An 11,366-nucleotide genomic window follows, 5' to 3' on the forward strand; every position below is an offset into this window, starting at 1 on the left:
TTGGCACTACACTTTGCACATGTCGATTTACCTCTGCATGACTGTGAGCATGTCCGAACCTCTGGCACTTGAAACAACGCCTCGGTTTGGGATATACGGTCTCACGTTGATTTTCACATACCCTGCCTCGAGTGAACTAGGCACAATACTGGTACCAAAGGTAAGTATTACATGCTTGGTGGGGATTTGTTCGTCGTTTCTTCGGAGGGTTATTCTTTGAACCTTCATTACATTTTGTTCTTGGAACCCTTCAAGGAGTTCTTCATCACTGAGATTTATGAAATCGTCTTCTGATATCACGCCCCTGCTTGTGTTTAGAGAGCGGTGTGCTGAGATTGTCACTTTGACATCACCGATATTGGTGAGATCAGTTAGCTTTTCCACTTGGTCTTTGGTTTTGAGTTCGAGGAGGAGGTCCCCACTTGACATTTTTGAGGCTTTGTATTGTTTTCCAATTTTTTCACGAGGCATTTCGCCACGAAGAATGGTGATAGTTTTCTTATTGAGGTGGTTCCTTCACTGTGCATTACGTGGTAACGTGGGAATGTTTCTGAATTGCTTCGGAAGTGAAATCAAAAGTTACTTCGGTGCGCCCTCTTTTGTTAGGGCGATCTGTAAGGGGGGGGAATGCATTTGCCATGACATTCTTGCAATATTCGGCGGCGATGGTAGCCACCCACCACCGAGCCCAACAAGGGGACGCTACGAGGTTAGAAAAATACCTGTAGACGCCAGCTATGCAACGCCGCTATAACCTAATATACATACCCAAGATTGGGTAGATACACACGGTTAACCCTTGCTGCCTGGAAAACCGAGAAGTAAATGAAATGAGTAGAAGACAGGATAGATTGAAAGTGAGAGAAAAAGACGAAGATTGAAGAGGAGGATAGGAAAAGGCAACTACCGATTCCCCCCGGGTGGGTCAGTCCGGGGGTGCCGTCTACGTGAAGCCGAGGCCAAAGAGGTGTGTTGCCTCCGCCAGGGGGCCATAAAGGTCCAAACACCCGGCTTCGGCTCAACCTCCAGGATCCCCTTTTCCCCGGACACGGCTAAGCCGCGCACGGTTAGACGCGGGAGGGTCCAACCCCCATGTGCTCGGGTCCGTGGTGTCGCAACACACCAAACGCCTACTTGCGCAGACGCCCCTGCGGGGTAACAGTTTAAATGTGTTCAGCATAACTGGAGTTATTGTCTATCAAAGATCGCCTGTGAACTCCATGCGATGCTCCCGCTCCTTTTTCAGTGCCATGCACGGCGAAAGCTATCTCGTTGCGAGATTCACCCACAACGTTTCGCCTACAGAACGTCAAATTTGTTTTTAGATGTTCACGCAAGGCTCATTCACACTAGGCCGAGAGGACACCGATTTTAGTCTGCCGACTGTCGGCGACAGCAGCTTACAGGACGGAAAACCCTGTGGCCAACGGTTTCTAGGAAGGAAAACGCTGTCGCCAATAGTCGGCAGACCAAAATCGGGGTCGTGTCGGCCTAGTGTGAATGAGCCTGTAGACGTCACAGTTACTATTTTGGCACCTACGACGTGCCAAGCACGGTGGTGCTGTAGTGCGCATGCGCAGCGTTTGCTTTGTGCACTACAGGGCTGGAGTGCAAGCTCGCAATCGTTTGGTGTAGTCTGGCCGTGCTACGTGGTGCGGACCAGCTTTGTCCTGCTCCAGCTTGATCGATGGATATTAGCCATATCTAACTTGTGCATTTTGAAGCGCTCTCATTACCACAGTACGAAGCGGCGTCTGCCAAGGTGTCTAGCCAGGAGCGGTCAAGAGTCAGCTGGCGCTGGCAAGCATACCTGGCGTCTGACCTTAAGTTTCGCGCTGTTCGAGGCTAGTTGAGTGTTGAAAACTAATTGAACTTAGCGAGACCCAGCGGCAACAACAATGATAGGCAGTGTGGTCAAGTTTCATTCCTACGCGGGCAGGCGTAGCCGAGCGTTGGCAGACGATAATCAGAGATATATTGATAGTCGCACTTCCGGAAGTACGTAATTCTTATCCCAATTTGAAACGCAGATTTTCGCTCACTTCTGCCTGTTTATTCAACTGCGTCAACAAATACACACAGCCATTGTAGGAACAAGCGCATTGATTCAAATACCCCTCTTGATTGATATCAGCTATTGGCCAATGGCAGCCGCGTATGGGAATCTGCTTTATGACGGAATATAGCCGCCAGAAAAGAGTGAGGAGCAGGCTTGTGGTGAAAAGCGCGTTTTCGAGAAAAACTTGACTTCGTGCTCCGTTTGCGAGCTCTACGCGCCGCGCACGACTGCGAAATTTGGCTGAGATGTTCACAGCAGCGTATGTTATCCGCGCACTGTGTTTTTTCACCAAGCACGGATGGCTGCTTCAGGACCCTTTTAAAACAAATTGAAATCGTCTTACTCTTGTTCGACGAAAACGAAGTATCTGGCTTCACGTCTGAGCCAAGGTTGAAGAGCTGATTGTCACGCTCACTGGTATTTTCTGAAGTAGACGCAAGATTTCCTTCCTGAGCATCCATCATCAACTGCAGAAAGTCTTCGTGGCGCTAATGAACAGAAAGGCGGTAAATGTCAAGCATACAATGATTGCTTTCTGAACGCTGAGGAAATTCCACTCACCGATTGTTGGTCCTGTCGGCCCTTAATGATATTCTGACATATCTGCTTGAAGTACAGAAAGATGTCCGAGTTGAAGGGCCGAAGTCTTAGCATCTTTGCTATGGACGGGAATACGACTGAAATATATATGGAAAAATTAAGGTTCGCTAGAAAGTAGTAATAACAAACTTTTTTTGTTAAACGAACAAAGCAAAAACAAATATATTAACAGAAGCTGTTGCATGTACCCACTTTTGCTCTTCTGAATGTCTATCAGCAAGGATTCAGAGCAAATTATTCCGTTGTAATAGAGAAAGAGATTAGAGATAGTGCTATAAAAGGAATTTGCATATAAAAACTCACTGCTTATCTTGGATTTTTTGCTTGTTCGTTCGTTATGTTGTATGTTTCTTTCTTTCTTTTTTGGTACTCATCGCCCGACAATTTTTTTAACGCTTTCGATGCTCTTTATAATGGTTGAATAGCCATATGATTGTTTTCGCCATCAAGGATAAGTACGTCGCAGAGAACAATCAGCAGATGGGTTGGGCCAATCAGTTATCTTAACGCTGATCTGCTCCGACATCACATTTTGTACGCGTCGTGGGTAATAAATGTAACTAAGATCAAACCTATATTATGGCTGTTTAATGCGGTGAACTATCGAAAACTGTGTAAGCTGGAAAAGTTTTGTTCAGATTTTCTATGTTTACGGCAAACCGAACGATGCGTGCCTCCTCGCCGCGAAGGAGTGCCACGTGGTCATTCGTACTGGCTAGAAAGTAACACACACACACGCAAGCACACGCGCGTGCATGCGAGCGTGTGTGTGTGTGTGTGTGTGTTGTGTGTGTGTGTGTGTGTGTGTGTGTGTGTGTGTGTGTGTGTGTGTGTGTGTGTGTGTGTGTGTGTGTGTGTGTGTGTGTGGTGTGTGTGTGTGTGTGTGTGTGTGTGTGTGTGTGTGTGTGTGTGTGTGTGTGTGTGTGTGTGTGTGTGTGTGTGTGTGTGTGTGTGTGTTTTTTTTCTTTTTTGTATAATTGAGGTACAAAAATAGTAAAAAAAAGCAAAACCAAAGCGCACGTGACCGAAGAGGCTACACTTCGATTAAAAGAACAGTTAATTTCACTTATTCTTTTCTGTGATTCATTATCTGATGGCTTCCTTTGATCGTTGAATTCGATAATTTTTGAAATCTTCAGCAGAACCTTTCTTCAGCCTTCCTTCAGGCCGCTATTCTAAGGTATCCAAACTGCTTTCTCAGCCATTTGGAAAATATTCGTGAGTTCAATTCTTGCCTGTCAGAAGTATGCCCACATCAAGCTCCACGCTCAACACCAGTGACGTAGCTATATACACACCACTCACATAACAGGAAAAGGCGTGGTGTGATGCGTCCAGAGAAGGCCTGCCTTGACCTAGTGACGAATTCGTTGGTCTGGTCAGAGTGAGAATCCAGCCTTGTTGCGAAAGCGCACCTCGCAATGACATCCAGGGTGTAGTTACCAAAGAGCCTACGCAGCAGAAACGAACGAGCCGACAATAATTCTTAAGGCACTACGTAAATTACTGGGAAAGGTGTGCGAGATAACGTTGGCGCCCGTAATTCCTTTTTTTTTTTTTCTGAGAACGTGAGGACGCTTACTGTTTGACATCGATGTCTTCTCTATTGGACGCTGCCTTTTTCAGGTGTTCCGCAGTCATTACTGCGCAGTCCTCGATCAAGGAATTCATCTGCGTTCAATAATAAATACAGAATGTATGGTCTCCACCAAGAAGAAAAACGTCCTCAGGCGATTAAAGCGCTTGTGTTAATCACATTCGCTTGTGTTAAGCACAAGCAAATGCAGTAAAAATTGTTCGTAAATAGGTTTAATTCTCTTAGTAACTTCTCAAGTTTATGAACAAAAAGAACACTGTATTGCAAGTAGGGAAAGCCTACAATAAAAAAAGTGCTTTACAAAAGCCGTCGTATGCTCTGTGCTATTCGTTGTCAAGTTCCGACTTGATTAGTTTGTAGGCTTCTGCAATTTAAACAACTTACTAAGATAACTAAAAAGCTCTTATTAAGGAAATTGCAAAACAAGTTTAGCCTCTCCGAGTATATGCAGTCTGTATGTGCCCACGGTATGATTTGAGCAGGTTAAGTGCTTTAGCGATGATTGTAGCCATTGTAGGAAGTGTGTTGGGGTGGCGCATTTTTCTACCATTTCTGGAGAGATTGCCCTGACGATATTCCAATATCATGGCGGACACAAATGTATGACCTGGAAAGAGACGCTCAGACGAAACACGCTCAGACGAAACATGAACCATGTTCAAAACCCGCCAGTGCACTTCTCCACACACTTTCTCTTGACAGCTTTCAGAACACGTGTCTCAGCTTAACAGCGCATCTAGCAGGAATTTGTTGGCGTATGTAAGGTATGCGGGAAAGCCTGCTTTCAGAATTTAGATATATCGTATATATAGCAAAATAGAGTCTTCCAAGCTAACCCAGCCCGTAACAACATCGTCATCCCCACAATCGCCGTGAGTCTTTTGATAAAGTGAAAACTCAGAAACCCAGAAAACTTATAAGCGGCACACTTTTTAATCCAAGAAGTAAAATCTCTTTGCGCATGCGTATTTCAGTAAAACGCATTTGAATAAAATGTTCTGTCAGAACCGGAATTCTAGAAACACTGCAGCCTCAGAAATGTACCATGCTTTTGCTTACTCCGAGCCTTACTGTTACGGTCAGCTGGACGTCTGATGTTTAGTGTTGAGGTCAGCTTGATAAGTGAGGCACCTGATGGAAACAAGTGCGTTAGATTCTTTAATGTAGTTTCTGCGTCGACATCGACATGCTTATTGAATGTCAGCTGGGCTAAAGGGAACAGGCCCCAAGTATATATTTGAGAGAAACGTTTTTAATGCGAATATTGTTTGCAAACAACAGTGTTAGGAGTCAGTAACCGTGGTAAATGTCACTACTCTTGCTTCAACAACGTTATTTTCATCTGTTATCCTTCAAAATTAGTGGCGGTATCGTGAAGGCATGCACACAAAATCGCATCGCTAGAGTGTCCCTTCAGCTCTTATAGGGTGGTATCAAATAGCGACCGCGGATGGTTTGCAAATATTTTTTTTTGTTGTTCATTGTTGTTCAGGTCCTAGGTATGCTCATCGAGACGAAGTGAGTTAATGGTGATACTGTCAGCAAACTAACGACCAAGGTCAGAATTGCCATGCGCCTAATCCGGCGGATCACAAACAGAAGAAATGGCATGAGAGAGGAAAGCGCCATCAGGTTCATCCACTCTTTCGCCATCAGCCATATTGCCTACGTGGCGGCCTTTCACAACTGGTCAACTAGCGAAAGAAACAAAATTAACGTGCTCATCCGAAGAACGTTTAAGCATGCCCTCGGCGTCCCGGACTCCGCCAGTACGGAGCTCCTCCTCGAGCTAGGACTGCACAACACGCTAGAGGAAATCGCCGAAGCACAACGCATATCTCAGCTCGAAAGACTCACAGAGACCGTCACGGGCCGATACATCCTCGATCGACTGGGCATCACGTACCAGAAACAACACAACAACACGGACACAAAGCGCAAATACCAAAGGAAATCCGAGAAACCATACACGTTGCAGCCATCCCTCGGAACGTCCACCCTGACTTCAACAAATTTGGGTCGCAGACTAGCAAGAGCGAAAACCCTCCTCCGATCGTACGGAAGGGAAACCGACGCACGCTTCATTGACGCCGCGGAGCACCCCGATGGCAGACGCTTCACTGTAGCAGTAATAGACACCAACTACAAAACCGACAACGCGTGTAGCGTCGAAACCCAACATGCAGAGGAAGCCGAAGAGGTAGCCATTGCCCTGGCCCTCTCGAATCCGGACTGCAACACCGTCCTGAGCGACTCCCAGGCGGCGGTGAGAAACTTTGCCAAATGACGCATTTCCCCTAAAGCCATCGACATTCTTAAGAGAATACGCGCTCCCAAGGACCACCCAAGTCGTATCGTATCATTCCCCGCCCATGTCAACACGGGCGACCAGGCGCCCCCGAACCTCAACGAGGTAGCCCACCGCAGAGCGCGAGAGCTGACGGACCGCACCCGGCCGGCCTCTCGGGAAGACCCCCGAACCGAACGAGACAGACTGACCACATACAACGCCATTACAAAGACGTACCAACAAGCCAGAAGAGCATTCCCACCACCACACAAAGACCTAAACAGGGCACAAACAGTGGCCCTACGTCAACTGCAAACAAAAACTTTCCCGCACCCGTTTCACCTCAAACGGATATTCCCCGAAGTACACAAAGAAGACACATGCAAGATATGCAAACAGGAAACAGCTACACTCTAACACATGCTATGGAAATGTAACGCCCAACACAAAAACGAATTAAACCCCGAGACCCCATAGCTGAGGTGGGCCGCCGCTCTGCGGAGCTCCGACCTCGGCGACCAACTCTGGGCTGTCCAGCAGGCCCGCGAGGCGGCGCTGAGACAAGATCTAGAGGAAATCTCGACGTCCCGTCGTGGGAGAACTGAGCCCGGGTCGTCAAAACTGCAGGACAACTCAATAAAGTTATTACCTTCCATGTTGTTCATTACTGAAACGAAATTGTAGCCTACCATGTCTATATTACTGCATATGTTCTAGTGCAGGCGTTCTGTCGAGTGTCTTGCTTAAGCTACTGCAATAATATTTGAGTAGCAGCTGAAAGAAAGCAAGAAAAAGCACCCTTACTGCTGATCTTTACCTACCTGCACCATAAAGGAGCCGGCAAGCTTTTCATTCATTATCACAAACATTCATCTGAGCTGGTGGTATTTGTACTCAAGCCCTCAATTATTTGTCGATCGGGGCTTCACTTCCACAATATCGGAACACGCTCTTCTGCGCTCATTATGGAAACATGTAAAAGGCGCCTGCAAATTCGCATTGCGTGTTTTTTGTTGATTTTTTTACAGTTTGCGTTAGTTCCAATACAGCATTATATATACATATAAACATACATATGTATATACTTAGCTCCTTTTTATTGCGATAGCAACTATATGCACACTTCAACCAGATTTCTGCCGTCGGCGTCGCCGTCGCCGTGAGGTTCCGTATAGATAAAATCTTCGCCGCGCGCCGTATGCCCGAGCGGAAGCGTGCGGAGACGCGCGCTATCACGCAGAGCGAACGCACTCAATCTCCCACACGCAAACAAGGAGCGGGAAGCCAGCGCCGGAAGAAGCGGGGGGGGGGGGGGGGCACTTCTACTCTGCCAACAACCGCGCTCGTCGCTCGCCCGCACCGTCCCTTATCTCCACACGGCTCTGACCTTTGTGTGCGCTGTACATTCGCCTTCAGTTTCCGTTGAAGCGATAGACCGCACGTACCTTCGCCCGCTGCGGCGTATGCGCTTGCTGCCAGCGTTTTGACAGTCGTTGTCTGCAGTCATTCAGTGTAATCTATTCATGTTTGTTTGTGCGCGCTCACCCCACGCTTGTTCATTCAGTTAGTAATAGTCGGGCCACATTTTCCAACGCACGCTATACACATGCAATGCTGCCCGGATCGGCAGTGGAGCGCTACAGATGTGTCCCTTCGCACGCGCTGCCCACGGGAAGCGCTTCTCATCAACACCACCGTTTCACACGCGCCTTCTCGTGGTCATCGAGTCTCTCTTCATGTCGGTCTATTTACGCCGTAGCACACCTGCTTACTTAATCAGCTCATGTTTACTACAATTCATATTGCTACCAAAGCCGCTCACCTTACTTCGTATGACATTTCTGTGTTGCTATCGCATTCATTGCTTCGCCCTTAGGGCGAAACTGTGACATTTTTTTTTCCTCACTTTCCTTTTTTCACACGGCTGAATCAACATGTTTTAGATACTTTGCATCCACCCTGTCTCCTCAGGACAGTAGCAATTGACACCGACTCTTTGCACATTCACGTTTCGTTATGCTTTATAAAATACCCAGTGACCCAAGTCGGCGTGTCATTAAATTCGTGGGACCGCAACATTCATATTGGGCCGAATTACCAGCGAAGCTGTTTAGGCTGCATCCATGGGCTGCATACATTATGAAATCATCATCATCATCATCATCAGCCTATATTTATGTCCACTGCAGGACGAAGGCTTCTACCTGTGATCTCCAATTACCCCTGTCTTGTGCTAGCGTATTCCAACTTGCGCCTCCAAATATCCTAACTTCATCATCCCACCTGGTTTTCTGCCGGCCTCGACTGCGCTTCCCTTCTCTTGGTATCCATTCCGTAACCCTAATGGTCCACCGGTTATCCATCCTATGCATTACATGGCCTGCCCAGCTCCATTTCTTCCGCTTAATGTCAACTAGAATATCGGCTATCCCCGTTTGTGCTCTGATCCACACCGCTCTCTTCCTGTCTCTTAACGTTACTCCTAAGATTTTTCGTTCCATCGCTCGTTGTGCGGTCCTTAACTTGTTCTCGAGCTTCTTTGTTAACCTCCAAGTTTCTGCCCCATATGTTAGCACCGGTAGAATGCAATGATTGTATACTTTTCTTTTCAACGACAGTGGTAAGCTCCCAGTCAGGATCTGGCAATGCCTGCCGTATGCCCTCCAACCCAATTTTATTCTTCTGTAAATTTCTTTCTCGTGATCAGGGTCCCCTGTGAGTAATTGACCTAGGTAAACGTACTCCTTTACAGACTCTAGAAGCTGACTGGTGATCCTGAATTCTTGTCCCCTTTACAGGCTATCGAACATTATCTTTGTCTTCTGCATATTCATCTTCAACCCAATTCTTACACTTTCTCGATTAAGGTCCTCGATCATTTGTTGTAATTCGTCTCCATTGTTGCTGAATAGGACAATGTCATCTGCAAACCGAAGGTTGCTGAGATATTCGCCGTTGATCCTCACTCCTAAGCCTTCCCAGTCTAAGAGCTTGAATACTTCTTCTAAGCATGCAGTGAATAGCATTGGAGAGATTGTGTCTCCTTGCCTGGATGCCTTTCTTGATAGGTAACTTTCTACTTTTCTTGTGGAGAACCAAGGTAGCTGTGGTATCCTTGTAGATATTTGTACTCCTTGATTACGCAATGCCTCTATGACTGCTGGTATCTCTACTGAATCAAATGCCTTTTCATAATCCATGAAAGCCATATAGAGATGTTGATTGTACTCCGCAGATTTCTCGATTACCTGATTGATGACATGGATATGATCCATCGTAGAATATCCCTTCCTGAAGCCAGCCTGTTCTCTTGGTTGGCTGAAGTCAAGTGTTGCCCTGATTCTATTGAAAATTATCTTGGTGAATATTTTATACAATACTGAAAGCAAGCTAATGGGTCTATAATTCAATTCTTTAACGTCTCCCTTCTTATGGATAAGTATAATATTGGCGTTCTTCCAACTCTCTGGTACACTTGAAGTTGTGAGGCATTGCGTATAAAGGGCCGCAAGCTTTTCCAGCATGATATCTCCTCCATCTTTGATTAAATCTACTGTTATTCCATCTTCTCCAGCAGCTTTTCCCCTGGTCATATCTCTCAAGGCCATTCTAACTTCATCGCTAGTTATAGAAGGAGCCTCTGTATCCGGTTCATCACAATTTCGAATGAAAGTAGCATGGCTGTTTTGGGCACTGTAGAGGTCAGTATAGAATTCTTCCGCTGCTTTTGCTATGTCATCGAAATTGCTGATAATATTGCCATGCTTATCTTTCAGTGCATACATCTTGCCTTGACCTATGCCAAGCTTTCTTCTTACTGATTTCATGCTGCGTCCATATTTTACGGCTTCCTCAATCTTTCCCACGTTATAATTTCGAATATCCCTTACTTTCTTCTTGTTGATCAGTTTTGACAGTTCAGTGAATTCTATCTGATCTCTTGAGTTGGACACTTTATAAGGTCCTTTGTTTCTTGGGAGAGCTTACCTACTGGTTGTCTTGGTGCCTTACCTCCCACTTCAATTGCTTCTTCTGATATTAGCCTAGTTACGGTTTCATTGATTACCTCTATGTTATCTTCGTCTTCCTGTTCTAAAGCTGCATATTTGTTGGAAGCTACATTGTGCGTTTCACATGTTCGCACACGCAAAGCGTTAAAAGTTACACCGACAGTGTGTGCGTTTTTTCCTAGCTCTTTTTGTCGACGCGAGGTGACGTCAAGTTGCAGAGACTTCTTCGAAATGAGCTCCATTACTTTCTCTGTAAACTGTCTTCCTACTTACATTAAAAGGAGACCGACTTCAATGCTGGCCAGAATTTGAACACATCCTTGCTGCGTCAATTGAGACGACGCCGTCATAATACCTCGGCATGCGCAATGTCACAACATAATAGAGACAACACTGATCACCTTTCGCAGCTTCCCAGTGGAGAACGCTGGACTCGCAGCTGGTCGAATCTTCCTCCACTGCTCAACAGGGGTGATGCTCATCATGTTGTCCAGCAAAGGGTCATAAAACGTGAACGTCTGCAATGCAAAAAAATTATGGATAAAACCACGAAAGATAACATTTTTGTCGTATTACGAGAGTACATCTCGATCAACATTACCTTAAAATGCTCTTTCGGCATTTTGTACCTGTAGCATGATACATTCGGCAAGACGTTTAACAGTATTTGTATTTTCGATACATCATGCGAAGTATCGTGTATTTTAACATATAAGGTAGACTTATAGCAAAATTCACGAAGTCACCGAGAGTCACTGAGGCAAGAAAGTGATGGCAAAGTTTTTCAATGCATAAAACAGCGTTTTCTTA

At 45.9% G+C, this 11,366-nt stretch overlaps 1 protein-coding gene across 1 annotated transcript; it reads right to left on the reverse strand.

Annotated features, from left to right (window-relative positions):
* Positions 1–2,348: 2,348 nt before the first annotated feature.
* On the reverse strand, positions 2,349–11,074 carry LOC119435322 (cytochrome P450 3A30-like; the record flags this gene model as incomplete). Its single annotated transcript, XM_037702221.2, has 5 exons — positions 2,349–2,547; positions 2,621–2,736; positions 3,965–4,110; positions 4,242–4,330; positions 10,958–11,074. Coding segments are annotated over 5 exons (667 nt in total), but the record flags the coding sequence as incomplete, so codon positions are not given.
* Positions 11,075–11,366: the final 292 nt, after the last annotated feature.

Source organism: Dermacentor silvarum, unplaced genomic scaffold (genome assembly GCF_013339745.2).
Source record: "Dermacentor silvarum isolate Dsil-2018 unplaced genomic scaffold, BIME_Dsil_1.4 Seq6179, whole genome shotgun sequence".
NCBI lineage: Eukaryota > Metazoa > Arthropoda > Arachnida > Ixodida > Ixodidae > Dermacentor > Dermacentor silvarum.